Source organism: Raphanus sativus, chromosome 6 (assembly GCF_000801105.2).
Source record: "Raphanus sativus cultivar WK10039 chromosome 6, ASM80110v3, whole genome shotgun sequence".
Classification (NCBI taxonomy): Eukaryota; Viridiplantae; Streptophyta; class Magnoliopsida; order Brassicales; family Brassicaceae; genus Raphanus; species Raphanus sativus.
The window spans coordinates 48871336-48898451 of NC_079516.1; the positions used below are offsets into that span (position 1 = coordinate 48871336).

General features: G+C 37.1%; 10 protein-coding genes across 11 annotated transcripts; 2 read left to right on the forward strand and 8 right to left on the reverse strand.

The window, feature by feature from the left end:
• Positions 1 to 3285: 3285 nt before the first annotated feature.
• LOC108806876 (ribose-phosphate pyrophosphokinase 1, chloroplastic) lies at positions 3286 to 5846 on the reverse strand. The gene is made up of 7 exons (XM_018579083.2): positions 5551 to 5846; positions 4558 to 4968; positions 4332 to 4475; positions 4075 to 4242; positions 3926 to 3995; positions 3759 to 3840; positions 3286 to 3654 (listed from the first exon to the last, which is right to left on the reverse strand). Exons 1-7 carry the CDS (start codon positions 5692 to 5694, stop codon positions 3474 to 3476), a joined length of 1200 nt encoding a protein of 399 aa, XP_018434585.2. The 5' UTR covers positions 5695 to 5846; the 3' UTR covers positions 3286 to 3473.
• Positions 5847 to 7548: 1702 nt separating this feature from the next.
• On the reverse strand, positions 7549 to 8555 carry LOC108810382 (RING-H2 finger protein ATL28-like). The gene has a single exon (XM_018582498.2). The coding sequence runs from the start codon at positions 8553 to 8555 to the stop codon at positions 7701 to 7703; it is 855 nt and encodes a 284-aa protein (XP_018438000.2). The 3' UTR covers positions 7549 to 7700.
• Positions 8556 to 8951: 396 nt separating this feature from the next.
• LOC108806702 (zinc finger CCCH domain-containing protein 12) lies at positions 8952 to 11007 on the reverse strand. The gene is made up of 3 exons (XM_018578878.2): positions 10515 to 11007; positions 9701 to 10281; positions 8952 to 9433 (listed from the first exon to the last, which is right to left on the reverse strand). Exons 2-3 carry the CDS (start codon positions 10221 to 10223, stop codon positions 9183 to 9185), a joined length of 774 nt encoding a protein of 257 aa, XP_018434380.2. The 5' UTR covers positions 10224 to 10281; positions 10515 to 11007; the 3' UTR covers positions 8952 to 9182.
• A 153-nt stretch (positions 11008 to 11160) lies between these two features.
• On the reverse strand, positions 11161 to 13481 carry LOC108806703 (uncharacterized). The gene is made up of 10 exons (XM_018578879.2): positions 13260 to 13481; positions 13094 to 13162; positions 12866 to 12945; positions 12527 to 12626; positions 12396 to 12449; positions 12230 to 12307; positions 12036 to 12133; positions 11885 to 11942; positions 11669 to 11790; positions 11161 to 11569 (listed from the first exon to the last, which is right to left on the reverse strand). Exons 1-10 carry the CDS (start codon positions 13473 to 13475, stop codon positions 11413 to 11415), a joined length of 1032 nt encoding a protein of 343 aa, XP_018434381.1. The 5' UTR covers positions 13476 to 13481; the 3' UTR covers positions 11161 to 11412.
• A 546-nt stretch (positions 13482 to 14027) lies between these two features.
• Positions 14028 to 15002, forward strand: LOC108810637 (NDR1/HIN1-like protein 3). Its single transcript, XM_018582738.2, has one exon. The coding sequence runs from the start codon at positions 14043 to 14045 to the stop codon at positions 14745 to 14747; it is 705 nt and encodes a 234-aa protein (XP_018438240.2). The 5' UTR covers positions 14028 to 14042; the 3' UTR covers positions 14748 to 15002.
• Positions 15003 to 16375: 1373 nt separating this feature from the next.
• LOC108806901 (uncharacterized) lies at positions 16376 to 17252 on the reverse strand. 2 transcript variants are annotated; one of them, XM_056989974.1, is made up of 3 exons: positions 16841 to 17252; positions 16720 to 16764; positions 16376 to 16630 (listed from the first exon to the last, which is right to left on the reverse strand). In XM_056989974.1, the coding sequence occupies exons 1-3, from the start codon at positions 17154 to 17156 to the stop codon at positions 16494 to 16496; spliced, it is 498 nt and encodes a 165-aa protein (XP_056845954.1). In that variant the 5' UTR covers positions 17157 to 17252; the 3' UTR covers positions 16376 to 16493. The 2 variants fall into 2 exon arrangements, with proteins under 2 accessions (XP_056845954.1, XP_018434613.2); XM_018579111.2 differs by having other exon boundaries at positions 16376 to 16639; positions 16841 to 17248.
• Positions 17253 to 17647: 395 nt separating this feature from the next.
• On the forward strand, positions 17648 to 18808 carry LOC108813784 (uncharacterized). The gene is made up of 2 exons (XM_018586439.2): positions 17648 to 17931; positions 18127 to 18808. Exons 1-2 carry the CDS (start codon positions 17801 to 17803, stop codon positions 18581 to 18583), a joined length of 588 nt encoding a protein of 195 aa, XP_018441941.2. The 5' UTR covers positions 17648 to 17800; the 3' UTR covers positions 18584 to 18808.
• A 63-nt stretch (positions 18809 to 18871) lies between these two features.
• Positions 18872 to 20318, reverse strand: LOC108813783 (plastid lipid-associated protein 3, chloroplastic). Its single transcript, XM_018586438.2, has 3 exons — positions 19654 to 20318; positions 19353 to 19548; positions 18872 to 19275 (listed from the first exon to the last, which is right to left on the reverse strand). The coding sequence occupies exons 1-3, from the start codon at positions 20208 to 20210 to the stop codon at positions 18964 to 18966; spliced, it is 1065 nt and encodes a 354-aa protein (XP_018441940.2). The 5' UTR covers positions 20211 to 20318; the 3' UTR covers positions 18872 to 18963.
• A 487-nt stretch (positions 20319 to 20805) lies between these two features.
• Positions 20806 to 22819, reverse strand: LOC108810691 (endoglucanase 14-like). The gene is made up of 4 exons (XM_018582786.2): positions 22416 to 22819; positions 21669 to 22322; positions 21307 to 21588; positions 20806 to 21205 (listed from the first exon to the last, which is right to left on the reverse strand). The coding sequence occupies exons 1-4, from the start codon at positions 22632 to 22634 to the stop codon at positions 20888 to 20890; spliced, it is 1473 nt and encodes a 490-aa protein (XP_018438288.2). The 5' UTR covers positions 22635 to 22819; the 3' UTR covers positions 20806 to 20887.
• Positions 22820 to 25040: 2221 nt separating this feature from the next.
• On the reverse strand, positions 25041 to 27116 carry LOC108809917 (uncharacterized). The gene has a single exon (XM_018582051.2). It carries the CDS (start codon positions 27049 to 27051, stop codon positions 25183 to 25185), a length of 1869 nt encoding a protein of 622 aa, XP_018437553.1. The 5' UTR covers positions 27052 to 27116; the 3' UTR covers positions 25041 to 25182.

Below are 27116 nucleotides of genomic sequence, written 5' to 3' on the forward strand. Positions count from 1 at the left end.
TACATCAAGGATGGGACTGAGATTAAGTGGATCTTGGGAGAAGATCAAATCCACACTCTAGTGATGAAAACATCTGTGGAAGATGTTACATATTCTGAATTGGTCGAGTGTATATGCAGAAAGATTAAGGCAAATGGAGATGGGATGGTGAAGATTAGTTACTTTCAATTGGTATTGTATTCAAACAAGCGTGAACTACTAGTACTGCTAGAACTATTATATGTAATATGGACTACTAGGAACTACTATGTACTACCCTGAACTACCAGAAAACTACTCCGTATTACTATTTGTTATGCATGTTTCTAAGAACCTTAATTTTCTTCTTTTTATTTATTTTTAAAAGATGTATCTCGTAAATTACGTGATTATATGTCCATGCATGTGTTTATTTGTCAAATAAACATAAAATACTCTTAAAATCTCAAGTTGTTAGAAATTTTCTCATTTCAATAGAAAACACCCTTATACTTCCTAGTTAATGTTTTGATGGGAAGGTCATCATGAGATGAATTTCAGAAAACACATATTTTCTGAATTTTTTTTCTACCAATGTGTTATATACAATCTAAAACTGTCTAAATATATTGGTATTACTAATTAATTTAGTTTAATGACGTTGTATTACTAAAAAATGTTATAATTTGCAAAAATATTACTATGAAGAATGAAATATTACTACTACCTTGAGTACTACTAAGAGTAAGATAAATATCACTTTAATATTCAAACATGTTTGTTTAATATTATCTTTTACACATTTTAGACATGTATTTTTTTTACAATGTGTTACACGTTTTAGACATGTGTCTTAAGTTTATTTTTTTATTTTCATGAAGTGTTGACAATGTTTTTGTCATAGTAATACCTAATAAACCTAGTAGTACAAATTTTTTTCTTAGGATATGGGTTGCCTTGTCTTTAATTAAGCATGAAATTAAAAACCCAATGCTTACATATTTTTTTATTTATACTTGTAAATGTTCATCATGAAATTAAAAATTCAAAGTTTACATATTTTTATTCATAATTTTATAATGTTTATCATAAAACTAAAAACCCAAAGTTGTACTCTTCCAAGATTCCAAATCTCCAACATGTTAGCTCTCTTCCAAGGCTTCAACATCTGTTCTCACGAACTCCAAAGTCTGCAGCAACAAAATAATCACTCAACAAAGTCAAAGAACACACTTATATATTCGCTATACAAACTCTTATGTTACCGAGTTACTAACAAACAACAATAGCATAACAGAAAACTTAGAAAACATACAAAAGCCAATTAAAATAACAAAATAAATTAAACAAATTATTTTAATAATATTTAATTATCAATTAATTTTAAAATAAATTATTTATATAAATTATTTTTCCTCAACACAAACATACAACACATAAAAAATCAAATGAACAAACTTCCAGTTTCAAAGACCGTGCTATACAAGTTAAAAATAACAAACTTTCATATTTTAAACATACAAAAACCAATTTTTGTTACTGGTTCCTCAGGAACTACCAATTTTTAAAATAACAATTAATTTCAAAAATATTTATAAAAAATATTTCAATAATATTTTAAAAATAAAAGTTTACAAAATGTGTATTTCAATATTATTTCAATCAACAATAATTTTCAAAATAAATTTAATAAAATATTTATATAATTTTGGTTATATAAAAATATTTTTAAAATAAAAATGTAGTAAAACATGCATTTCAATAATAGTTTGATCAATAGTTAATTTTTAAAATAAATTTAATAAAATATTTATAGAAATTATTTCCTTAAATGGTATATATGTTTTAAATGTATAATTTAATAATTAAAAATAAGAACAGATGTTAAATGCAAATTCTTGAAACAAAAATTCCCGGCCTACATGACCAGTGTTACTAATATCTAATTTCAACAAAAGTAAATTAGATTTTTTGTTTTTTTTTGGAAATTTTTAGGGGCTCCACGTATGTTCGGATTTGGCTTTATGTTATTTATAAAATAAACGTTATTTAATATAGTTATGTAAATTTAAACGTACATTGCACTTGGTTTGGTGGTATATTCTTTGTTTGTTATCAAGAGAGTTATTACTGGTTCGATATTTGGTTTTGTGTATTTTATATTAAAATAAAAATATACAAAACTTAGTTTATGTAGCTATTAACAAAAGTAACATGTGGTCTAGTGGTATAGTTCCTGTTTCTTATCAAACCAGCCTTGGGTTCGATGGTCAATTTCTTTTATTTTGTTCTTTTTAATGAGTGGCAATTTCGTAATTATCTCTTTATATTTTTAGGGTTCTGCCTGCAATTTTATGCGGCCGCTATAGATTTTCTTCAAAGATTCTTCTGTTTTTATGGGTTTTAATTGGTGTTTATACATCAAATCTTTGATTCTATAATGTGAATTGTGATCTGTGACTGTTGTCCAAAGAAAAGAACTGATTTGTGACCACAACCGCCATGGGAGAGTCGACGAAGATGATCTGATTTAGTTTTTTGGTGTATGATCCTATTTTTAGAAAGAAAAGAGTTTAGATATAAAGAATATGTTGTCTGAGAAATTTAAAAAAAAAATAGAGAAAAAGAACGAAGAAGAAGAGGATGTCCAGGTATTGTTTTTTTGTAAAAAATTAAAAAATTAGGGATTTTGTTTTTTTTTTTCATTTACTTATTATTTAATTGATGAGATCCGTATTGGGTATGGGTTATAGTGGGTCAGGTCAAATAGTTAGGTTGGATCTTGTAAATACTTGGTTTCATTAAGGACAATATCGATTTTCACCACGTTTTTCATTAAAATATAATAAAAATTATAATATTTTTAATTGGTGGGTTAAATTAGAATGAAGATTGGAGTGACTGTGGCAATGTAGAATAAAATCCGGAATTAGGAGTGAAAAAGAAAGTCCAATAGTAACCTTTTTCATCAAGACGTGAATAGAAATGATCAACGTCCTTAAGCGTATACAATTCATGGTGGGCTGCATTAGTGTTTGGAGGCATTATTACAGACCTATTGGTTATCTATGAAGTGATTGACTGCAAAGACATGATTGTTTTTGGAATCAAATTGTTCCAAACTGTTGAAAGATGCAGGAGAATGAATAGAACTGGCCAGTCTTAGGAATGATCTTTTGGTTTCTGTGGCGATTGACTCCCTTTTTTAGGTAAGTCTTTTCCCACCAGGTCCTAAAAACATTTTCAGTCCTTTTATACAACAGTAAAGGCATCCCATTTTTCAAAAACTGTTAACGAGCTTTCGAGTAGAATCTTGTGTATACCATATATCAAAATCGGTTCAAGATCAATATGTAAAGAATCCACAATGAGATGTTTTCCAAACAAGAAAAGTCTTAAAACCATAAAGAGCTAAAGCAAGAAAACTTGGTAAACCGGATTCTAAACCGACTAACAAAGGCAAAAAAAAACATTCAAAATTATGCAAATGAGACAGAGATGAGGTCCTGAGGAGGTCAAAGGAAAATGCTGCTGACGGAGCTATCATCATGGACACGCCAAATCGTCTCGCCAAGAAGATTAGCCACGGACAAAATTGTCAACTGCGGGAAGTAGTTCTTCTCAGCTACTGGTAATGTGTTTGTCACTATCACTTCTTGAAGCAAACCTCCTGATAATCTCTCTATCGCAGGCGGGCTAATTCCATTTTAATTCATTACAAAACAAATAAAAATGCTTCAGAAGAGTAATGCTTTTGAGACCTGTTCAAGAAACAAAAAAAAATGTTTTTAACAGATTACCTGAAAACAGCGTGGGTGCAGCACGCATAGACCTCACGAGCCCCCTCCTGGTGCAACAAAGCTGCTCCTTTCACAATGGTTCCTGAAAAAAAAAAGAAGAGAAAGAACATGTCTTTAGCATGTTTCTAGAAAGAATATGACTCCATTCTGTTTTTTTTTATACTAACCAGCGGTATCAATCATATCATCAACCATTACTGCCACCTTCCCTCTTACATCACCAATTAAGTTCATCACCTGAAAAAGTAAGTAAACATGTGAACTTCTTGAGGAGGGGGCAAGTAAATATGAGAAAAAGGTATTATTATTATATTACCTCAGCAACATTGTGTCCAGAACGCCTTTTATCCACAATGGCAAGTGGCGCATCTGATAACTTCTTAGCAAAAGCGCGTGCTCTGGCTACTCCACCAACATCAGGAGAAACCACAACCAAATCCTCTGCTGGAATTGACTTGCTAGCAAGATAATCAAGTATCACCGGCTGTAACAAAAAAAAAAGAATTAAAAGCATTATATTGGTCAATCAATAGGAGAGGAGAGGCCGTTAGCTAATAGAGGAGAGGTAGTAACCTGGCAGTACACATGATCAACTGGAATGTCAAAATAACCCATAGACTGTCCTGAATGAAGATCACATGCCAGCACTCTATCTGCACCAGCTTCTGTAATAAGGTTCGCAACCAATTTAGCAGCAATTGATTCACGCCCTTGTGTCTGCAACCAAGCAACAAACAAACAAGAAAAGACACATAAGAAGTCAAGCAAAGATACCAATCCAGGTAAAACAGCTACTCACCTTCCTGTCAGCTCTCGCATATCCAAAATACGGAATCACGGCCGTAACTTTCTTAGCAGACGCTCTCCTACAAGCATCAACCATGATCAAAAGCTCCATGAGATTCTCGTTGGTGGGGGTGCAAGTAGGCTGCACCAAGTAGACGTCGCAACCCCTGACGCTCTCTTCCAGCTGGACGTAGATCTCTCCATCGGCAAACCTCTTGATCTTGATCTTGCCGAGATCCAAGCCCATGTACCAAGCGATCTCCTGAGAGAGGGATGGATTCGCGGTGCCGGAGAACAGCTTTAGCCTGGTGTTGTTGTTGGTTCTGTTGGCTGATTTCTCCATCCTGGCGGATTCAAGGAACTTGGGGAGTGTCCTCTCGTTGATGATTGGGATACTTGGATTCCCATTCCCAACATCGCATTTCTAGCACCAGAGAAATAAACAAACAAACAAACACATACAACAAGATCTTTCAGTTTATGTTATTGATGGGATAGTGAGCTAAACTAATATATCAAACGAACCCCATTTACTTATGTAGATGCAATTGGCAAAGGCAACGACTTTAACAAACAGAATCTGACCAAAGAGATAACATTTGTATCAAAATCTCAGAAACTTAAACTAGACAAGAAACTAACAAAAGAGACAACCTTTGCATCAAAATTTAAACTAGAAAAGATGAGTAATAAGGCTTCATTGCAAAGGCAACGACCTCTAACAAACAGAGTTCGAGGAAAGAGACAACATTTGTATTAAAATATCAAAACTTTAAACTAGACAAGATGGGTGATAGGGCCCTATTGGCAAAGGCAACAACCTCTCTAACAAACAGAATCTGACCAAAGAGACAAACTTTGTGTCAAAATGTCAGAAATTCGAACTAGACAAAGATGGGTAATAAAGGCTCCATTCAATCAACGAATCTCGGTAAAGAAGAAGAAGAAGAAGAAGAAGAAGAAGAAGAAGAAGAAGAAGAAGAAGAAGAAGAAGAAAGGAGTTTACAATACAAGCGAAGACGGAGTTTCGGGAGTGAGGCTGAGAGGTAGTGAACGAGAGAGAAGAGGAGAAGAAAGTCGAAGACGACGAGGACAAATACGAAGGCGTCTTAGCGGCGGCGGGAGGAAACGACGATGCCAGCGACGCCATTATATGTCTCTCACACTTTAAACAAACCTCTGGCTCGAAGCAGAGTATTAAACTCCCAGTGAAGAATCAAAAGAACAAGCTTTGATTGACCTTCTTCTTCTTCTTCTCCGAGAGTTTTGTTGTGTGTCTCGAGTTTGGATTTTTTTCTTTTTAATTAAAATAATACTAGACCCGTACGACCGCACGGGTATTAATTTTCAGTTTTAGTTTTTTTTATACTAAATAATATATTTATAATATTTAATCGTTTTCTATTGACTAAGTTAAGGGGTGGATATTTGGGTATCCACTCGAATTCGGTTAAAATCTATTCGGATTTGAGTTTTTTGAGTTTAAAGATTTTATCTATATTCGGGTATTTATAAACTTTGGTTCCGGTTTGATTCAGATCTTTGCGGGTTTGATAACCCGTTTAAACTATTTTTGAATTTTCAAAATTTATATATCTTTAAATTTCCCTAAATCTAAAAATAAAACATGTAAATTTGAGTAATGTAAGCCAAAGTATCTAAATTAAAAATTAAAATAGGTTTAACTTGAATATTTGGATGAAGACTAAATATATATTTTAAATATTTTTGGAGTTTTGATTATTGTTTATCTACTTTAAAATGTTTACTTTTGATTATTTTTTATATTTCAAATATTTTAACCAACTTAAAATAGCTTATATCTTGGATATTAATTCGAAAAATAGCTAACATATTGAAGTATATAAATATGATTTAAATATATTTGAATATCCGAAATATTTCGTTCGGATGAAGTTTGGTTATGGTTCTCTAGATACCAAAATGGTAAATCCGTTTGGATATTATCTAGTTTCGATTCAAATATGCTAATATTTTTTCGTTCAAATTTTTTAAATGAAGAGTTGATATTATAATTTTCAGAATCGTTTGTCTAATAAAAATGTATTTTTTTGAATTTGACATTGATTTAATGGAGAAGTTAATGAAGTGTATTTAATTTAAATTTAATTTGAAAAACACATTAATTAAAGTAGAAAAGACAACATTAAAATAGAAAATATTATTTAATGTCAGTGGCATACCATTGTAAATAAAAGTGAAAACTAAGGGGTATTTTATATGGGTACTTCTCTTTTACTAATATAGATATAGGAAATGGTTTGGTTTTTGGTTGGTGGGTCGAGTACAAGTTGGTAGTAAAACACGACGTCGTTTACTACATGCATCACACATGCAAATGGATTGAAGACGTCTGGCTGAATTTTCTTTGAATATTTTTGGGTAAATCAATCCGAAAATCATCAATACTGTTGTTAATTGGAATTACTTTTGTCACAGATTTTGTATTCACCAAACTTCTTTTTTTTAATAGAAGGTTTTTATATTTAATTGGAAGCTTTTAATTTTGTTTTTGACTTTTATTTATTCGACTACTATATATCTGGATGGAAAGCGTCCTGTGTAGAATGTGGGATTATATTGGTACAACTACCATAAACAAAACTATATGCGGTTAATTCCTCGTGCCCATCAATTAACCTTCCTAACCGAAGTTGGTAGATCCGGTTCACTATTGGTTTCCCCAGTAAAACCAAACCAAACTCTGTTGTTTTTCTGTCTGTCTCTTACCTTGTTTGTTTCTTGATCCAATTAAAGTCCTTTAGATTCTTCTCTGATGAAGTGTGTGGATAGGTTACTTTCAAACCATTTTACGTACCGTTGTGTTGTACTGTTATATAGCTATGATTCTCCATTCTCATTATGAAACAAGCTTAGCTTCTATGTTTCTGTGTTTAGTGCTTCTAAAATTTAGCTTGAGAAGCGCCAGAGAATCTGAAGATGGTAACACAACTAGTAGACAAGAATACTTGTCAATAAAAAGAACACATGGAATAGACTCTTATTCTCTTTCAGTTTATTCCTAGGGAGATATCTGACTAGAGATCTTTATTACAATTTTCAATCTCTACTGCTATAAAGAACACACACAAAAAAAATGTAGAGATTTTATTTGCTAAGGTTATATCATGAATATCACCAAGCCATCCCACATTCTGCAGCGTCATACCGAGTAAGTCCATTGACATACGTCGTCTTACCCAAGAAACGCCCTGTAGAATGTGACCTCGAGAATCTCCAAGCAGATGCTTCCCTAATTAGCCTTTTGCTTGAACTAGTAGTACTAGGAGGGTTTTCCTCGAACATGACACTGTTTCCTATTTGGTAATCTCTTCTTTTTATCTTCACACCAACATCCGTCATCTTAACCATGAAATGCCCCGTAGAATGTGACCTATAGAACCTCCAAGACGACGAGGTATCCGCAAGCCTTTTGCTCGAGCTAGCGCTAGGAGGATTCTCTTGGTCATGGTAATTTAGGTCTTGAATAGTAATCGTGACCGTGTTGTGCAAAGACTCATCATGGGTTCCAGATCCGACCAGTACTCCCGGGTCTAGCTCACACCGGCAAACGGGACAAGTCTTGTGTAACCCAAACCAAAGATCAATGCAACTCGAATGAAACCCGTGGCGACAAACCGTTATGAGCCTAACGGTGTCTTCGTCTGAGAACTCTGACAAGCAGATAGCACATTCCGTGCATTGGTTTTTCATCGTTGCTGATGAGTAGAGGAAGACGGGAAAGGACTTGACGATGAATGGGTCGAGGCCGGGGCTTTCAGGAGGGGTGCTGGTGACATGGATCAGGTCACCGTAGGGTGTTCTCTGACGGGTCCAAGCCGAGAACAACCGGTGAAGAAAGCATTTCCAGAGGAAGAGAGAGATGAATCCGGCGACGATCACAAAGAGAAGAGCGCTTGTTAAGACTGCCGTGATGGGCATGGTGACGCTAGGGAAAACTTCGGTTGCTGGTAACGTTGTTGACGCCATTTGAAAGATTGATGCGGTTGGATAAGAAAAACACTCCGGCTTTCACCAGTTTTGGTAGATTTCTTGAGAAAGAAGAAAGGTTTTGTTCTATGAGAATGGCCTGCGAAAAAAGAAAGTGTTTGTTTTCTAAGTTAGTAGAGAGAAGTGAGGAGAAGGAAGTGGCTATGCTTAGAGAACATATCAGCGTCCTCGCTTAGCAATTTGAGCGAGTCTTTTGTGACTGTTATAAAAAAATAAAATAAGTGTCTTAATAAACATTTTCAAATGTTAGAAAAAGAAAGCCAAAACTAGACATGATATTCTGGTTTTTGCTCAACCGATTTGGTTTTTATATCTTTTCGGTTAATAATACCTCAAATTTGGGTTTATTAACTTTATTTTTAAAATCTTAAACCGGAGAAAAGAATAATGATATGGAGTCAACATTGGTTTGGTTTACTACAAAGATCAGAGTTAGGAATGTCATAAGAGAATGAATCAGATGATTCAACAACAAAAAGATGAAGCTATTTGTCTTTGTTGAGTCACAATCTACAACAACAAAAAGAAGGAAGCTAATACATCACATAGTTAGTTATAACTCTAAAAGGATCTTTTGTTACATCAGTCTGTAACAAGGCAGTGACTTTATTCAACATCGTCGATCCAATCACCATAAACCCGGCTGATTTTATCCGGTCCTTTCCATTTCCGTAGAACTCTCACTCCGTTGGGTTTCTGAGTAACGGCATTGGATGCTCGTTGAGACAGGACTCCAGGAGAAACAAGGCTAGTAGTCATCATGTCAGCTTGTCCTGTCTTCTTTGTGTCAAGAGTGGAAGATGTTCCGATCTTACCTTCTTCTTCTTCCACAAGTCCCCCACCAATTCTATGCAACTCTGCAAAAACAACATCATAAAAAGACACAAACTTTTAGCTACCAACTGTTGAAACTCTCTGCAGTTCCATGGTTTAGAATCACATCTATAAACAGATAGATCTCATACTCCAAACAATGCAGCGTATCTCAAGCTCTTGTTCAAACATTATCTCTCTAGTTACACTCCTATCTCAAGATTCACCAAGCAACACTGAATGAAAACACACATTTTTTTAAGCTCACACTGCAGTTACTAGTAGACTGTAAAGGCGGAGACTTTATTTACCCGAAGCTCCATGAGCAAAATTGCAGTTAGTACCGAAAGGACAAAACCCACTAATCTCCCACTTGTTGCAGATCCTTGTCTTCCAATACGGAGCAACAACAACAACATTGCCGCCATCACCAGCACCATAGCCACCACGATGGCCTAAACTAATCGCAAAGCCCTCTCTGTTTCTTGGAACCTCGTCGTGTAGAAACGTACAGCTTTCTCCGTAAGGACACCCTTCTCCGCTGTTAAACTTGTTGCAATGCCTTCCCTTGTACGGTCTTCCACTCTCCCCGCGGGTCTCCTGCCGAATGGGCGGCGGGCGACGGAGGTCTTCCACGGTGTGAGCGAAACGGCAAACGCTCGCGACGTACGGACAGTTTCCTGCGCGGAAGTTGCAGCAGAGCTTCGTCTTGAAGAAGGGTTGCCCGATCTCGGAGGAGGAGGAGGAAGAGGGAGACCCACGAGTTTTCTTGCAGGGCGACTCTGTTTCGTCGGTGTTCACCGCATCGGTGGTGGAATCCCGGGGATGACTCATCACGTCGACCAAGAAACCCTAAACTAGTAACAGAGGAGCTCAAAGTATCCAACTTTAACTAGAAAAGCAAAGGAAGAGAACGAGAGAGTGTGAGTAAATGAAGAGGGAAGTAGTGACAAATAGAAGCCAACCAAAATTCTTAGTAGCATTTATATAAGCATCAGACAGTGACTATAATTAAACCAAAGCGTGTTCTGACAGCTAGATCTTTTGGTTAAGTCCATTAAATGGTTTAAAACTATCCATGGTTAAGTATTTAAGCTCATTTAAATGAGTGTTGGGATGCAGTACCTAGAAGCCGTTCGTTAGCATTTGATAGTATGATGACATTCAGAGCTTCTCAGTTTGATCTGCTCAAAGCTGGTTTGAAGCCTGAAGGTGGAGTTATCTCTCTGTCAACATGGTTTTCCTCAAAGTTGGCTGGCAAACCTTCTCCACATGTACCTTCTCTTTTCTTTTATTTTCACACTTGATGACCAAAAGTTGGATCTCTGTGGGATTGAACATGACAAGAATTTGGATTAAGGATTTTGTTATGAATCTGCAACCATCAGAGGCAGAACCTGGTTTCTAGGCATTCTTATCCCACCCACTGCTGATTTAGTAGCATTAGAAGATAGCAGATTGAACGGGCACCTCTTGCCCCCTTTGAAGTAATTTCTTACAACTGTGGCTACAACTAAAGAAAGCTGTGTCAGATGAAGATCTCTCTCGATATGTTAGCTGTGGCGGTTTCAACCAGAATCTTTCAAGAAAGCAGTTACATACAGCCAAAGATTATTCAAATCCATAGTGGGTGGGGATGACTGTTTGAAAACTCTGTGAATTGTGCTGGAAGGAAGACTAGTGAACCTGAGATCTTCCCACAATCTCAGATTCTTAGTAACCATCCCAGGCTTGATTAGCAGCCCTCTCTAAAGATCCATGCCCTCATAAATCTCCCAGCCAGTGATCAAATTCTTATATATCACACTCTTACATCGATCAAAGCACTAGTACCGTAGACGTCAGTATCCACGTCCTCTAGTTTTCATAGTAAGGCATTATGATATCAACCAGCAAGTTTCAGGCTCTTTAAATACATGACTCGTTAAACAATGTATACCAACTAAGTGGAGTCTGGTAATGAAAAAGACTAGAGTTATATGTCTTCGATGATTGCTTGATTAGCTCATACTCATGCAAGCTTTCAAGGAATAACCCATTGTCCAGGGAAGAGCTGCATCACAGTCTTTCCCAGGATCCAGTCCATGTCAGAACTTGACAAGGATGCTTGTTTTGCAATAATGGTCACAGCTTCTTTAGCTTCTTTGTATCCACATTCAAGAACAACAAATGGGAAGTCACTGCAGCAGACAGAGAAGCAGCGAATCCATATTTCGATCATGTATTTTTCTCTTTCATGTAGAAGATTTCTTTTGGTGTAACAAAAAATAAAAGTTTACCTGCCCCACATGACACGATTTGCCCCAAAGTTGGACACAACTTGAGATAGGAGAGGCGTTAGGTCCTGATAAGGGAAACCCGTTCTTGATATCCTGAATAGAGCACTGAATTTCACATATACCTGCTTGTTTCAAAACTCTTTACTCAGACTCGTATGATAATGTGAGCTAGTGAGGTTTCTATATCTAAAAAGTAAGGTTTTTCAATTTCTTCACCTGTGGGAATCTAGAGAGCTCCATAAGCTGAGTATAAGTATCCTTAGCCTCGCCATTTCTGCAGGTTGATGAAACCATGATAATAGTTAATATGTTCTTTATGAACTGCAAGGAACTGCATTACTTCTCAGAATAGCAGAGAAGAGCTCACTCTGGTACTTTGCAGAATCCTGCGTGGTCTAGTAAAACAGTTGTCTTTGGAAACTCCGTGCACAGTTCCTCAATCTCGGCAAGGTGCAGATGCAGACCCTAAATAGAATAAAGAAAAAAATTTAAAAGAAAGACATTCACGTTTTACCACACAACTTTGGAGCACACAAAGATCAACATTACTATGATTCAGACCTTCATACACATGAAGCCAACAGGCACACCAAGCTCCCCTGCCTTAGAGAACATGGCTTTGCCAACAGCATTCGTCATCTGCGTTGTGAAAAACCATTTATAATTAAAAAAGAGTAAAATAGAAACTTGATCCAAGGTCACTGGAAGCATTAAGAGAGTTGGTTACCTTCTGACCCGATGGCCACAAATAGGGATTGAACCGAACAGCTTTATAATTACTCTACAACAAGAGACTAAAAGACTCAGAGAAATGTGATGCACATATGATATTTCTGAAGGAAGAGCTATAGGAAAGACCTCAAGAACAAGACTCTCAAGCTGCTTAATCCCACAGCCATCTTCTGCAGGGTTAGCAAGGCAGCAGCCAACAAACTTGGAGGGGTATTTCCTCAAAACACTGTCAATAAGAAAAACAAAAGCATCTTAAAAGAAAGTAGCTGACATCGCAAACAATACTATGATTTGGAGAATCACTAAAAAGCTTTGAGTGTTCGTTCACACACAACCAAAAAAAAAAACCAACGTCCCAGTAAATACATCATCTACTGACAAGAAAAAACAAAGGCAGCAAGACAGATCCACCATAATAAGTAAGACGAAATGAAGGAAGCATAAGGGTTTCAGAGAGAGAGAGACCTTGTAACTAAAGAATGATCAAACTTGTGATTGATGGGTTGCACAATGAGAGCTCCATCTACTCTTGCATCTTCCATGTTCTGAGTTAACAAAAAAAACAAACAACTAAACAGAGGAATGACTCTCAAAAAGAAAAAAAAAAAGCATCAAAGATGATATCTTTCCCAATATTTTCATCCAAAACCAATGAAAGTATGAGTTGAATTGAGCTGAGCTGAGCTCAAAAACCTTGAGCAAGAACTCGACGTCACCAGTCAATGTAGGTTCTTGGCCTGGAAAATAAGGATAAGTAGCTGCCTGAAAACACACACACATATTTTGATGATCCTATCAGATTAGTGAGTTCAGTAGAATCTGTTTTAAGTACTGAATGGATTCGAGTTAAGAGCACGACCTCTTGTGGAGACGCCCAGATGTGGAGATGAGAATCGATGACTCTGGGAGTAGACGACGACGACGCCGTTTCGGGGTCAGACACAGTATTAGCTGCCATTTTCACCGTTCTGAAGGATGCTTTCGATTTGCTTGCTCGGGACCTTACGGAAGAGGTTAGAGTGTGACTGGAGAATGCTAAAGGAATCGTTAACCTCAGAGTCGCAGCTGCTGCCATATCCTCCTCGAGTGATGATACACATGTGTTTTTTTTAAATAGGGTCAATTAAGTAAATAGCAAAAAATGATATTTACCTCGGTAATTAGTTCAGCTTTTTTACAGTGCTACTTTTAGTAATTAGTATTTATTTTTATATTGTGCCAAAAAAAGTATTGATTTTTATCTACAACTTTTATATAGTGTAGGTTGGATATAAATTTACAAATTGAATTGTATGACAATTTACAAAGATTCCAAAACTTGTTACAAACAAGCAATGAAAAGTGCTTAGATGTTTCATTTGCATTTTTCTAAACTTTAAAGCTTCACATTATTACTTTTTTATAATTTACTATTTTAAGATCAAGACCACATATCAACCGCCTCTTCCACCAGTTTAGATTCCTATGCTAACAAGGATTAATCCGAATTAATCCGAATTTATATGGACTTAGGAAAAAAAAATTTGTACATATATATTCGCATAATTCGTTACCTTGTTCCTCAAGTAGACTCATCAAAAAACAATCTACATCTCTCGTTCTTCTCTTTTATAGATTCCCTCTGAAGCATTCTGTCGAACACATGGCGAGCGGATACGGACCTCCGAACTATCCTCCGGCGAAAACCTACCACAGCCATGGCCGACGCGGCGGAGCCGACGTAGGCTGCGGCATCTGTCGTTGCTTCTTAAACTGCCTCGGCTGCTGCGGCGGTTGCATCTTGAGCATCATCTGCAACATCCTCATCGGCATAGCCGTTTGCCTCGGAATCGTGTCCTTGATCCTCTGGTTCATACTCCGACCTAACGTCGTGAAGTTCCAAGTCACGGAAGCCGATTTGACCAGATTCGATCTCGAGCCACAGAGCAATAACCTCAGTTACAATCTCTCTTTGAATTTCTCGGTTCGTAACCCTAATCAACGTCTCGGGATACACTACGATCGGTTGGAGGCGAGGGGATATTACGGCGACCGGTGTTTTTCCGCTGTGGATATGAAGTCGTTTTACCAGGGACGGAAGAATACGACGGAGGTTGGGACGGAGATGAACGGAGAGAGTTTGGTTTTGCTGGGTTCCGGTGGCCGGAAGGATCTCAGGGAGGATCGGAAGTCCGGGGTTTACAGGATCGACGTGAAGCTGAGGTTTAAGATCAGGTTTAAGTTTGGGTTTTTGAACTCGTGGGCTTTTAAGCCCAAGATTAAGTGTCATCTCAAGGTTCCGTTGAGTTCCTCTGGTTCCACCGGAGGGTTTCAGTTTCATCCAACCAAGTGCCACGTTGACCTCTAAAACAATTTCACAATTTGTTTTTTTTTTCTTCATTTGCTTGTTTTTTTCCCCTTTTTAGTTTACAGCTTCCAGTATATATAGAAGTTTTAGTTTAGTTGTGTTTCTTTACTATTACTAATCTACTTTTTTTTTGTTAATAAACTTACTTTTACTTGCTTTGATAGTTTGTTTTTTTTTTGAGCAAAAGATAGTTTGTTTTGTATTTATTCGGCTTTGTGCTTTGCTTACTTCATATGTATCGAGATATTTCAAACAGTCTTTAGTTAGTATATTGGTGATATATCTTCCAAGCAGTACTTCCTTGATTTTATTGTTTTCCCTTTTTTGTACTTGTTATATTCACTAGAGGGTAGAAACATTGTATTATGAAATTGTCTCAGACTTTCCGAACCATAAGTTGAATACGTCTATCATCATGTGAACTACTATGCCATTGGTATTAACTCAGACAAACCAACTCCATAGGGAATCTTTTTAGAAGTTAGTCGAAAGAAACATCAATGTCACTTGTTATCATATGTTGATGCGATATCCTGAATAAACTAATCACAGATTATGTTTAAATATCTCTAAGAAAGCGAATCCTATGACAAAGTAGACTGTATTTACAAACTTAGGGTTTAAGTTATTAACTCCACTTAAGAAGAAAGAACAAATAATAAGAGGAAACTGAATCACCAAGATAAAAGAAAAGGTTAAAGGTAATTAACCAAATGAGCCAATAGTGAAACTGCCACGTATGCAGGCAGAGCATCACGGACCACGGTGATGTGCTTAAAGTGACAGTCGTCATTATGACATACCGCGTGGCATCACTGTTTTCACCAAATGCTTCTTTTTCTGATCAATGAAACAAAATGTTCACCATGACACCAAGTGGACCCTTATGATAATGTTGATATGTCGAAAGCCGTAGACAAATTTTTATATTTGGCATTTGTTTTATGTTAGACTCCTTCACTTGATTTGGATTTTAGTTCAGCAATAATTTTGATCGGTTTGGATATATCCTGAACAGACGTTGGTGATTACATATCTTCAAGAATCTAAGATTTTGAATCAGTAGGATTACTATATTTAGGGTTTGTTAAGATTTCAGAGAAGATGAATTTTATAAGATTTTTTTGAATAACCGTTTTGAACTTTAAATTTATAATCTCTCACAAATTTTAAGTTAATTTTGAAAATAAGAACATTTTGGATATTTTTAGAAAATAAAATATGTGACCAAAGCAGAAATTACTAAATTTGTTAGTTTCAAAAAAAAAACTATTAAATTTGAGTATATAGTGTGAGAAAATACTATTTAGATATTATTGTTGTGCAGAGGAGATTGGTAGCTCTAACTCCGAGCATTATTTAATTGCGTACTACCGAGCGAGGACCAAAGGAACGACGACTCATTCATTCCAGTCCAGCTGGAATCTTAAACCGAAGCACGAGGGGCTCTGTAACGATCCAAAACTCCAGCTGGATAGCATAACTATTCCTAGGCGCACTCTAACCTACCTACTATCACTCCACTGTAAACCTACGTCTCCCATACCCAGCGCAGTAGCGCACGTTAGCATGACCGTTATTCCATCCCCGGCCGGTTTTATTTGTAAACCGGCGATGCTAATATCGAATTTTTGTTTCACAGAAGAATAACGCGATTTGAGTTTGAACGAACAAATCAACATGCAAGTCACGAAGATAATTAATTATTCTAGACGAAGAAGACGATGAATAATAATAAAAAAAAGGCTAGAAGTCGGCTATTTTCCGGTGAGAAGTTCGGCGACGGGGAAGCGATTCCGATTCCGTCTCTTTTAACTTCCTTACGCTACTACGGATAGACAGAGCGTCGGCACTGATCATCAACCTCGAGATTTCGCCGTCTTCTTCGGATTCTAATGGAGGAAAACAACAATCAATAGGGATATACATTTCAAATTTGATATATTGAATCGAATCGAATCTGCAAATGTACCTATATGCTTTGAATGACGCATGAATCCGCTAAACTGAGCTAAATCTGAGAAATATTTGAAAACCGATCAGATAACAATAAACGCGTAGAGGATCGTCTGATTTCGATTAGGAGAACGAACCTGATTGCGACGGAGAGTGAGAAGAGAGGTAGAGGATGATGAAACAGATAAGAGTGAGGACGGGGATGAAGTGAACGAACTTCTCTCCATTCTGATGCGTCGACGATTGCTGCAGCGATAGCCGTCGGGGTTTAAAGTCCTTGAGGTCGTGATCGTCGTAATCTGCTACGGATGAAGAAGGAGGAAGAGGAGGAGGAGAGGAGAGTGACGATGACTCCTTCCGCTTTAAGTCATCGAGATCGTATGTGTCGTCCTTCCGTCCTCCGTAGCTATGATGAAGCTTCGAAACTGATGAGTCTATCGAAAGCCTCTGCATCGCCGACAGAGAAAGAGTGAGAGAGGAAAGAGGTAGAGAGAGAGAAAATCTTAGTGAAAGTTTTATTGGTGAGTGAGAGAGAGAGTAACGAACCAAATAAATAAAAAAATGTATATGATTATCGAATTAATTAGGGAATACTTATCGTGATGGGATTATATTATTTCTTTCTATTTCTAACTAACTAACGCGGAGTTGTCGTATCTGCTACTGATTTACAAAAGAACAAATACTATTAAAGTTTACACAACCCAATCGATATTTTTAATTCATTCGTGAAACAAATCAAACAGAAAATCTTAATTATCCTTATCCAAATTGTTTTTGATGCAGCTGATAGAAAAAAAAAAACAAAAATTGTTTTCGATGATCCGGCCCAAACAAGGTATTTTACAAGGCTACAAAAGCCCATCTTAGACAAGCCCATTAAAACTTATATCTTGTCAAACAAGAAAAACGGACGGTGAGGATTTCATCATTAGATGATAGATCAAACAACCCGGCACTATAAACCAGAAAGGCGATCTGTGATTGCGACGGGAAAGAGACTGAAGTTTCTGGCGGTTCTCGGAGGAATGTTATAAAGGTATATTCGAAAAACGTAGAGGAAGAGGAAGGAGAAAAAAAAAAGCTTTAGGGAAACAATGGTGTTATGGGAGTTAGCTTTAGGAACAGCCTACTTCTTGGGACTCAGGCGGTCTTACCGGCTCGCATTGAAGACCCAGCGTCGGATTATTAGCCCTAATCATCCAAGGATCCGACAATTTCTCCATAGGTAATGTTTCTTACCAACAGATTTGTCCTTGTTGCTGTTGTTTTTTATTTCTAAGGATTTCGCGAGAATCTCGGTTTAGGAGTTGGTTTGGTTCTGGTGTTCAGAAACTGTCATGAGATCCATGAGAGTAGATAATGATATAATAAATCCACTCTTGATTAATAGGACTTGTGTGTTTTAACTTGCTTCTTTCAGGAGGACGCATCAAGTATTTGATATGGCACTTAGGGTCCACAAGAACATACAACAGAGAGACATGGAGATTGGTCGGAACCTTGGAAACTGGATTCTTCGAGGGCTCGACCGGATGAAGCCATCAGCTCAGGTTCTACGCCCAAAACAAATAGAGCCAAGCACAGCCAAGGCTGCGAAGAGGCTATTAGATTCAACACGTCTCAAACCACATGCCAACACGAAGACTCCTCAGAGTAGTGAAGTGGGTAGGCACTTGTTCTTGTCCTTGAGGAACCTCAGGCCCAAGTTTTCACCGACAATCTCGATGATGATGAAGATCAAGCCGCCAAGAGCCGTTGGAAGTACCACTCAGTACAGGCCTTTCAGTGAATCCAGTCTTGTGAAACCATTCTATGCTAGAGGCGGGTTCGATGGTGTTGTCAGGAAGGATATTTTGCAATGGATGGGGCAGAGATGAAGATCGCCACAATTCACCAAAGCTGGTTCTCATGTTACAAGTAGCTGGCGAATACCACGAGCAATAAAAGAGAACTGTTCTTCATATATAGTCTTTTAATAAGTGGTCTAATCTCTTGGAGAATACATGACTTGTGTCTAGTTTTACGTGACCACGCAACCAGAAATGTCATGTTAAAGATTCTAGGGGATCAACAAAACAAATGCAAGTTCAGTTTCTAGGGATTTTTCACCCTGTGTTATGATCACAACTATGTTCGTTGTCTCATATATTTAAGGGGAAACAATCTGGTCCAATAATTTGCATTCAGCATTATTATTATTATGATGATCCCTCTAGGTGAGTATTGTTTTTACAAGAAGCCTTGCTTGCTATATATTTCAGAGCTCAAGCAGAGAGCTTCCTTCTCTAGCAAGCACGAAAAGCCCACCGTCTCCTCTCGAAATCCTGAGATCCTTATCGAGATAAGTGGTCAACAACCAAGAGCTGCCACGGTTTCCCGGAAACGGAAGCTTGAGAGGTGGCTGACCAGAGATCGCCCGCGAAATGTTTGCCGCCACATCTTGTAAAGGATTCAAAGACTGCTTCAGGAACGAAAGGTTAACCTCCTGTCCAAAGACACCCACGCTCTCCGGGAGATCCACGCTTGACTTGATCTCTGGAGGCTTCAGCGTACCTTCTTTGAAAGAAACCTAACATTACGAGAATCAGAATGATTTGAATATGACTAAACCCTTGGTGATTACGAATGGGAATGTTTGCAAGTTACCTCAATTCTCGAAGGGCTTCGAACTTCAAAAGAAGCAGTAGCACTGAAGGAGAAGTCTGCAAAGGGGCTGGAGAGAGTAGTGGAGTTGTCTATAGTGAGACTCTTTGTGTCTATAGACTGACTTATACTCTTCACTTTCAACAAAGGTGTGGAGCCCGCAGCTAGAAGAGGAAGCAACTCAGAGAACGCAGTGTACCTGTTTCATTAACCACCCCCAAAAGATATACAAACCAACACACTTGCAATTCTCAGACACAACACAATCCAAAGGACCCAATAGAATCAGTTTTAACTAACTTACAGCAAAACCCAATTGCCATCGAGGAGGTCCGGATTCTCAACCGGAGCCTGAGTAGGGTTGAGAGCTTCCAACTGATTCACGATCTCCAAAACCTCCGCGCGGACTTCAGACCCAGCTCTGAACCCTAATTCGGTTCCGTACACCGTGTCCGCCAAACACCTCTTCAGCTCCCGAGTCTTGTCGTCTCCTCCATCATCACTTTCCTCCCACTCGTCCTCGTTCGTCGGGGGATCCGATTCCGCGAACCGGGTCACTGTCTCCTCGGGTACCGGTTCGGATTTCTCGCCCCATTCGTCCGTAACCGCAGCGTTATCCGGCTGAGATAACGGTTCGACCGATTCCTCGCCCCATTCGTCTGTAATCGAGTACCCGCCTTCCGGTTCGGAGTCTGAATCCGAGGATCGGATTCTGGAAAACCGGAGAGGCTTGGGACGGTGGTGGGGTAGTGAGAAGGAGAGAGCATTGGGTTTCAGGGAGAGAGAAGGAGAGAAGGTCTTGGTAGGATTTGTGGAGAAAGGACGAGAGGTGGTTGTGGTGGTGGTGAAGAGCGTAGCCATGGATGAATTTGACGACGATCTCTCTCTGTGTTCTTTTCTTTCTTCTCTGCTCTGCGAAGAAGAAGATTATGCAAGTCTCTCAGTGGTCACACGATGTTTAGATGACCCCACTAAACACACAAATACGGGGATTTAAATAAAATAAATAATTATACGGCTTGTAAAAAGCTTATTGGGCCCTTCACTCCTTAGTCCATATACATTAGGCTTAGTGAAAAGCTTATTGGGTCTTGATCCAAATATTAGAACCGAACAAATCCAAATATATGAACATGTAAATAATGGTAAATAATTAAGAGAATTGCCCTTTAAAATATTATATTGAAAACACAACGATATATATTTTTTTAAATGATATTTTTTAAGAAACCGAAAAAGTATCAAGTTTTCTCTTGATGACTCTGTGCTGACAGAAAAAAAAATATGTGATGCCTCTGTTGCGGCGATGAGTGACTAAAAGGTTCAAATTTCAGTCTAGGACTCTGAGTGTTTGGGTTAGAATATAAATATTGTTAATGTCACATGGGATTCCGACAATTACCAATCTTTTGAAAGCACATTTCGAAATATTATAAAATTATTTTATTCAAGCCAAGTTACATTTTCCACATTACACTATTTTAATGATCACAGCCTATGAAATTTATTGTGATACGTTTAAAAAAAAGAGAGAAAGATCAAGCAACGGCGGCCAAAAGACCAACAAATGGAGCAACTGTAGCTATCACAGGCTCACTCTGCTGGAAATTTGTCCTCTCATCTCCATAAGCATCGTTCTGGTCGGGTCCTCCCACGAGTGCCCCGGTTAGTACGTTAGGGTTTGGTGCAGGATTGTTATACCAAGTGTTGTACCCTTCAGTGCACGACACAGCGGCATTGCTCTTTTTGATCGACACTATAGAGGCTCCTCTATGGTGTACTTTCTTTGGATAGTTGGTTCCGAATCCAACCATGTAGCTCATGCCCTTCGGGTTTGAACCAAGTATGTAGTCTACCTATATATATATAAAACCAATATATCATGTGTAAATTTGTTAGGCAATATTCATCGTGGTATAGGCAAGTTAAATATTGGTACTATATATGTTTTAGCTACCTGAGAACGGGCGAGGTTAAGAAGATCCGAAGCTTGAAGAGTTCCACCGTTACAGTTGATGAATGTGTTGGCGGTATTAAGATACTTAGAATAAGTAGCGAGGACGAAGGAAGCGGTGGTGGTGTATTGGAGGGCGTTCCACGGCAAGAACCAAAGCAAACCTCCCGGAGTTTTCTTGAAGTTATTGTAGCCCATTTGAGCACAGTTGCAAATGAAATCCTCAGCCATACCCTTGAACTCATCCAACTTATTGCTGCCATCTCTTTTACCTTCGAGTGCAAGCTGCATATTGCAAAAAAAAAAAATCAAGTTCTGTTTGTTTCTTGTCACACAAGTTAATGAAAATAGACATATAAACCTACCCTGGCCATCAAGACTTGTGCACCCACGAACTTATCATCCCATGCAAACATACTCCTTTGACCTCCGGTACCATATGCTTCATTTAAATAGTCGAGATAAATCTGGTCATCAGTGGCACGGTGGAGCCAAGCCGCGGCCCAAAATAACTCATCATCGTATCCGCTGCTCGCGTAGAAGGCACCTGCGTTAGTTATGGAGTTTTGGTAGAGGCCGGGGTAAGCCTTGGCGAATGTAAATAGATCTTTTGCATGACCAAGAAGTTTTCCGGCATAGGATACATCGTATGCCGCAAAGGCTAGTGAAGCTGCAGCCATAGCTGCAGCTGTCTCGGCTGCTAGGTCAGAACCTGGATGCTGAGCATCAATACGGTAAGAAGGACGCGGAGTTGTCATATCCTCTGGTCTCATCCAGCACGCATGGTCCGAGACTCCGTCTCCCACTTGTCCGTAAAGAACATTGGGCTCTGGGTGGGCGTTGATAAGATAGTCAGTGGCCCATTTGATAGCTGCAAGGACGTTTTCGTGCTCCTTATGAACCTTAAGCTCCGGTTCCATCTCTACACTGCTCCATGCTAGCATTGTCGTCGTGAACGCCAATGAGAATCCAAACTTCATGTTGTCTCCAGCGTCATAGTACCCCCCGGTGAGATTAACCTGTTTTTTTTTACAATTAGCACATGTACTAAATAAGATAACTCTCATGTTGATATAAACAAAAAAAAAAGAAGTGAGAGGAGTTTAAATTACATGGACATCAGAACCGTCTCTAAGTGCAGAATCTCCTCTCCAGTCAACTCTTTGGTTCGACGGCAATTTTCCAGAGCGCTGAGCTTCGAAAAACAAAAGAGTGTTTGTGAGAGCTTCTCCATAATTATAAGCCCCATGAGTCATCGGCATTGACAATAACACAATGAAAAGAGTACTTGTCCATAAGCATTGTGAAGATCCATTTCTCAGTTGAGACATCTTTTTCTAATCAATCTTATGACCAACTTTTACTTATTTTTCTAGTTAATCTTATGAGTTATAACCAACTTTTACTTGTGTTTACATGTATCTATGTGTGAAACTATTTATAGGGAATATATGAGAAGGAATCTAAGGCTACTCAAGGATCACTGATCACAATTTTATAGTCAAAAAGTATTATCACACCTAGATTTGTGATTATCTGTGAAATTGTATTTTGATCGACGTGTGTATAGTAATTTATTTATAGACCCATCCATATATATCCCTTTTTTTTGTCAGTCACCCATCCATATATATCCACAGTCATTAAACTAATAGTTCTTTCTAATTTTCTATCTCATGTATATCCATGTTGACTATTAATGATTCTTTTCTCTCTTTTTAAAAAAAATTGTCAACGTACAAATATTCTTATTTGCTTTTTTTACCTAATTCTTTGGTCAAATACTAAATAGAGAAATTAGGACCATGACCAAAGCAAATGCATAAATTAAGAAATATACATAACAAAAATAATTCTATATATTTATACAATATTTTCTATTTTACCCTTCATCACTTTCCCCTTTTATTTTATTTACATTTAAAATTTTAAATAATATTATTCAAACTTCTTATTAACTTATAAAAAAACATAGATTTTTTATTTATATACCATGTTTTGATTTTTTATAATAAACGTTGTTTATAAAATTTAATAAGTTATTTTTTTTTGCGAAATTGTTGTATTCTGTTCTGTTTAAAACTATAAAATAGAAATGTAACTAGATGTTTTTTCCGCACATGTATGCATAATCGTTTTACTAATAGTTATTAATATATTTCTTATGATTTAAAGATGACAATAACTTATTTTTTATATTCTTAATCATTTTAGTTTTTGTTTAATTTTTATCTCGGTCTTCTTAGTACAAAAGAAATCTATAAAACTATGAAACCATGAAAGGATGATTATATATCAAATATACACACAATAAAGTAAAACAAGAATGTGAACTTCTTTTTTTGGACAACAAAGAATCGGAACTTTTGGTCTCTGTTAATTTACTTTGTATTTTTTGAACCAGAAAGAAAGATGTATTAAATTATCAAAAAAACATTAAACCACACAAATCCAAGTAAAAATAAAACAAATAAAAAATAAAGTTCGATGATAATTAGAAAAAAACTTAAAAATGAATTGAGATAATTATAATATTTCATTGGTTTACTTGAATTGAGTTATAAAATATTTCATAAATTTACATTTAATAAACAAAAATAGATAATGATAGTTTTATCATTATAGTTAATTATATAATGATAAATCTAATTATTTACTAAAAATATATCTATTTAACCGTTTTAGAGATTAAACCATTAAACATGTTCATAACATGATTACATAGACAAATTTCTAAACTTAATATCAAAGAAGAAATTTTCTTACAAATTAAACAGTAATAAAACATATAAATGAAATAACTGTCATTTCGAACTGCATGTGACAAAACCGATTTGCTTCCTAATCTTTTAAACTCAACTAAAGAAAGGAAAACATAAAACTCCAACTACACAGTAAACAAATATAGAAAGAACATAAATATAGATGTCAAGAACATAAACATAAAATTATTTTCTTATCAAGCCAAGTTACATTTTCTCCACATTACACTATTTTAATGATCACAACCTATGAAATTTATTGTGATACGTTAGAAAAAAAAGAGAAAGATCAAGCAACGGCGGCCGAAAGACCAACAAATGGAGCAATTGTGGCTATCACAGGCTCACTCTGCTGAAAATTAGTCCATGTACATTAGTATCTTGATCAAAAAATTCGAACCGAACCAACCCAAGAAACCCATTTCAAATCGGGTCAAAATCTATAAATTTTTCTTCTTCTTGGAATTTTATGGATCACGGTTTGGTGTACGGGTACCCGATTGAAACATCACACGTCGATATATGATTATGAGATGAACATTTTGTAGATTTGTCACTTTCTTGCAAGTTATTAATCTAAAGATGGAGTCTCTATCATTGTGCCGACTCAATATTAGGGTGTTTTCTAGCCTGTCGATTAGTGTTGGAGATATCATGATCCATGTGGTTCGTTCCCCCAAATTTGTTCTCACTTGATGGATCTCAAATGATGATGACTGCAGACTGCATAACCTTGCCCTATAAAAAGAAATATTGTTTGCCAAGAGCTAGTTTAACTAACTTTATAATCTAATACTGATTTTTTTTCATCAAAAGGTTTGGGACCAAAACTCCTAGTCGCATAGCCAAGCTAGACCACAACATATTGTAGTTTCATCACAACAATTATTTGAATCATAGACTTCTCACGCAATGGTGAGAATCTTTCCGGATAACGATTTCTACTAGTGATAATGGTGATATTCCCTAGCAAAGAACCAACGAAGTCCATAACTTAGATTATTTTTGAAACTTAACACACAAAGAAGTCATATACTTATTAATTACAAGATAAAAGAAATAGACAACAAATATAAAATACATCTCCTTGGATTTTTGTATATCTTTTAACGTAAAGTTAACTATGGCTAAGAGCACATCGCATAGAACATGCTACGATATAGTCGTCATTCACGAACATTTTGTGTTGACAATGGTTTTTGCAGTAATTGCACGATGGTCGAGAAGTATTGCTTTTCCAAAGAATTTGGAGCTTGATCCCATTTGTTTTTAAAATTTGACCATGCTTCAGATATGGCTCATCACCAAATAAACATTCAACATGAACGGTGATGCAACATTCATCGCACCAATAGATCACATTTGTGTTTGTATCTCTCAAATCATGTTCACACACCTCACACCAACTTTTGTCACATATTTCTTCCTCCCACAGAACTCTGAGAAAATGTTTATCATGCTTATACCTTACTTTATATGATAGGGTAGTGCATTTAATGCATATAATAAAATTGCAGACAATGCAATTTAATTGCTTCTCACATATTATTTTGCATACATGACATTCGGGCTTTTCTTCAGGGTTTAAAGCTAAGTACAAGGGATGTTCATGACCTTGGTAATCAACCGGTTCAGATATTGATGCACACCGTATATCCAGATCGAAGTCACATTCCTTTAAATGACACCCATAAATAAACCCACCACAATAACGATCACAAGCATCGCAGATGCAGCCAACATATTCATATGGATTCACATGCCTCAACGTAAGTGGATGAGGATGTAACGCATGTTGTAATTTGCGGCCAGATTTTGCGCATGTTTCATGGAGGATAAAGCCACACTCGATACAAGAATAAATATTACCTTCAAAGATAGGTAGAACACAAGCTTGACAAAACTTATTTTCATCATAAAGCGTACTGACCTGGAAGTAGAGATGATGGTCATGAAAAAAATGAAGTATCACTCCTTCAGATATCACATCAAATGATTCAACACCTACTGTTATATCATATTCTTCTGGTACACCTTCGAGATCTTCTCCATCACACACATCCTTCCCTAGAGCACATATTGAATGAACAACATAATCACAACACTTGTCACAACTATAAGTACCATACTCGATCTCAATATTTTTGCGACAAACTCCACATAACCATTCTCCGGACCGGAGTGAAGATTTGTAAGAGATACGATGGCGGTGACGTGATATTTTGATGACGCGAGAAAAATACATGCAATCGTTATGAGCTACAAAGTTGCATGTGACACATACGTAGGTGGGATACATTTTTCTCAACAAGCCACAAACGTTGCAAGTTAAGGAAGTTTGTCTAGGAAAATAGGTGAGAGGATGATCATGCCTTTTTGGTAGGTCTATAACAAAGGGTATTGGCTTCATAGCACATACTGAATGCATGAAAACTCGACAAATGTCACAATAGTATAGTAGACGGCTTATTGTTCTTCCACAGACTAAACATTCGATGATGCGAGCACTTGGACAATAAAAGCAAAGTTGGAGAGAATGCTGACGGTGATAAGGAGATTTTAATTTAAGTGGAGACCGAACGCATTCTCTGTGATACTTTCCATTACAGTAGTCACAAAGATAATAGTCGGTGCCAGAATTTAAACCTCTGCATATGTCACACCCACCATTTATTTCAAAGTCTTTATTGTTGCACCAAAACAAAGGGAGTAATGAATGGTACAAATCATGATCTCTTGTAGAGAAGAGATACTCCGGGGAAGAAAAGATAGGAGAAAATGTGGACCGATCAGGTGAGTCCTTAAGTGCAACACGGCATCGTGTAACTGGGCACACGAAAAGAGATTGAAATGGATGGTTGTTGATGATTGTTTTGGAGGAGGATGAGCTTTGAATTTGGGGTATAGGATGGTATTTTGAATGGTGATATTCAAAATATAGTTTACCATCTTTTTCTATTCGATGAAATTCACCATCGACATCCATGGAACAGTCACTCTCGCTTTCAATATATTGTTTTTTTTTTTGTTTTGTTGAGAAAAAAAGTTGAC

What these genes read in the sequence shown, in the direction of transcription:
- LOC108806876 (XM_018579083.2), bottom strand. Translation starts at nt 5,694, where the DNA reads ATGGCGTCGCTGGCATCGTCGTTTCCTCCCGCCGCCGCTAAGACGCCT. An exon ending in ACTCCGTCTTCGCTTGTATT is followed by an intron (nt 4,969 to 5,550) that starts GTAAACTCCTTT and finishes CTCTGGTGCTAG; the next exon opens with AAATGCGATGTTGGGAATGG. An exon ending in CTGGACACAATGTTGCTGAG is followed by an intron (nt 3,996 to 4,074) that starts GTAATATAATAA and finishes TTACTTTTTCAG; the next exon opens with GTGATGAACTTAATTGGTGA.
- LOC108810382 (XM_018582498.2), bottom strand. Translation starts at nt 8,555, where the DNA reads ATGGCGTCAACAACGTTACCAGCAACCGAAGTTTTCCCTAGCGTCACC.
- LOC108806702 (XM_018578878.2), bottom strand. Translation starts at nt 10,223, where the DNA reads ATGAGTCATCCCCGGGATTCCACCACCGATGCGGTGAACACCGACGAA. An exon ending in TTTTGCTCATGGAGCTTCGG is followed by an intron (nt 9,434 to 9,700) that starts GTAAATAAAGTC and finishes TTGTTTTTGCAG; the next exon opens with AGTTGCATAGAATTGGTGGG.
- LOC108806703 (XM_018578879.2), bottom strand. Translation starts at nt 13,475, where the DNA reads ATGGCAGCAGCTGCGACTCTGAGGTTAACGATTCCTTTAGCATTCTCC. An exon ending in TCTGGGCGTCTCCACAAGAG is followed by an intron (nt 13,163 to 13,259) that starts GTCGTGCTCTTA and finishes GTGTGTTTTCAG; the next exon opens with GCAGCTACTTATCCTTATTT. An exon ending in TGTGGCCATCGGGTCAGAAG is followed by an intron (nt 12,308 to 12,395) that starts GTAACCAACTCT and finishes TTCACAACGCAG; the next exon opens with ATGACGAATGCTGTTGGCAA.
- LOC108810637 (XM_018582738.2), top strand. Translation starts at nt 14,043, where the DNA reads ATGGCGAGCGGATACGGACCTCCGAACTATCCTCCGGCGAAAACCTAC.
- LOC108806901 (XM_018579111.2), bottom strand. Translation starts at nt 17,156, where the DNA reads ATGCAGAGGCTTTCGATAGACTCATCAGTTTCGAAGCTTCATCATAGC. An exon ending in TCACTCTCCGTCGCAATCAG is followed by an intron (nt 16,765 to 16,840) that starts GTTCGTTCTCCT and finishes AATATTTCTCAG; the next exon opens with ATTTAGCTCAGTTTAGCGGA. An exon ending in GCGTCATTCAAAGCATATAG is followed by an intron (nt 16,640 to 16,719) that starts GTACATTTGCAG and finishes TTCCTCCATTAG; the next exon opens with AATCCGAAGAAGACGGCGAA.
- LOC108813784 (XM_018586439.2), top strand. Translation starts at nt 17,801, where the DNA reads ATGGTGTTATGGGAGTTAGCTTTAGGAACAGCCTACTTCTTGGGACTC. An exon ending in ATCCGACAATTTCTCCATAG is followed by an intron (nt 17,932 to 18,126) that starts GTAATGTTTCTT and finishes TGCTTCTTTCAG; the next exon opens with GAGGACGCATCAAGTATTTG.
- LOC108813783 (XM_018586438.2), bottom strand. Translation starts at nt 20,210, where the DNA reads ATGGCTACGCTCTTCACCACCACCACAACCACCTCTCGTCCTTTCTCC. An exon ending in GATGGCAATTGGGTTTTGCT is followed by an intron (nt 19,549 to 19,653) that starts GTAAGTTAGTTA and finishes TTAATGAAACAG; the next exon opens with GTACACTGCGTTCTCTGAGT. An exon ending in GAAGCCCTTCGAGAATTGAG is followed by an intron (nt 19,276 to 19,352) that starts GTAACTTGCAAA and finishes TCGTAATGTTAG; the next exon opens with GTTTCTTTCAAAGAAGGTAC.
- LOC108810691 (XM_018582786.2), bottom strand. Translation starts at nt 22,634, where the DNA reads ATGTCTCAACTGAGAAATGGATCTTCACAATGCTTATGGACAAGTACT. An exon ending in CACAAGTCTTGATGGCCAGG is followed by an intron (nt 21,589 to 21,668) that starts GTAGGTTTATAT and finishes TGCAATATGCAG; the next exon opens with CTTGCACTCGAAGGTAAAAG. An exon ending in TTAACCTCGCCCGTTCTCAG is followed by an intron (nt 21,206 to 21,306) that starts GTAGCTAAAACA and finishes ATATATATATAG; the next exon opens with GTAGACTACATACTTGGTTC.
- LOC108809917 (XM_018582051.2), bottom strand. Translation starts at nt 27,051, where the DNA reads ATGGATGTCGATGGTGAATTTCATCGAATAGAAAAAGATGGTAAACTA.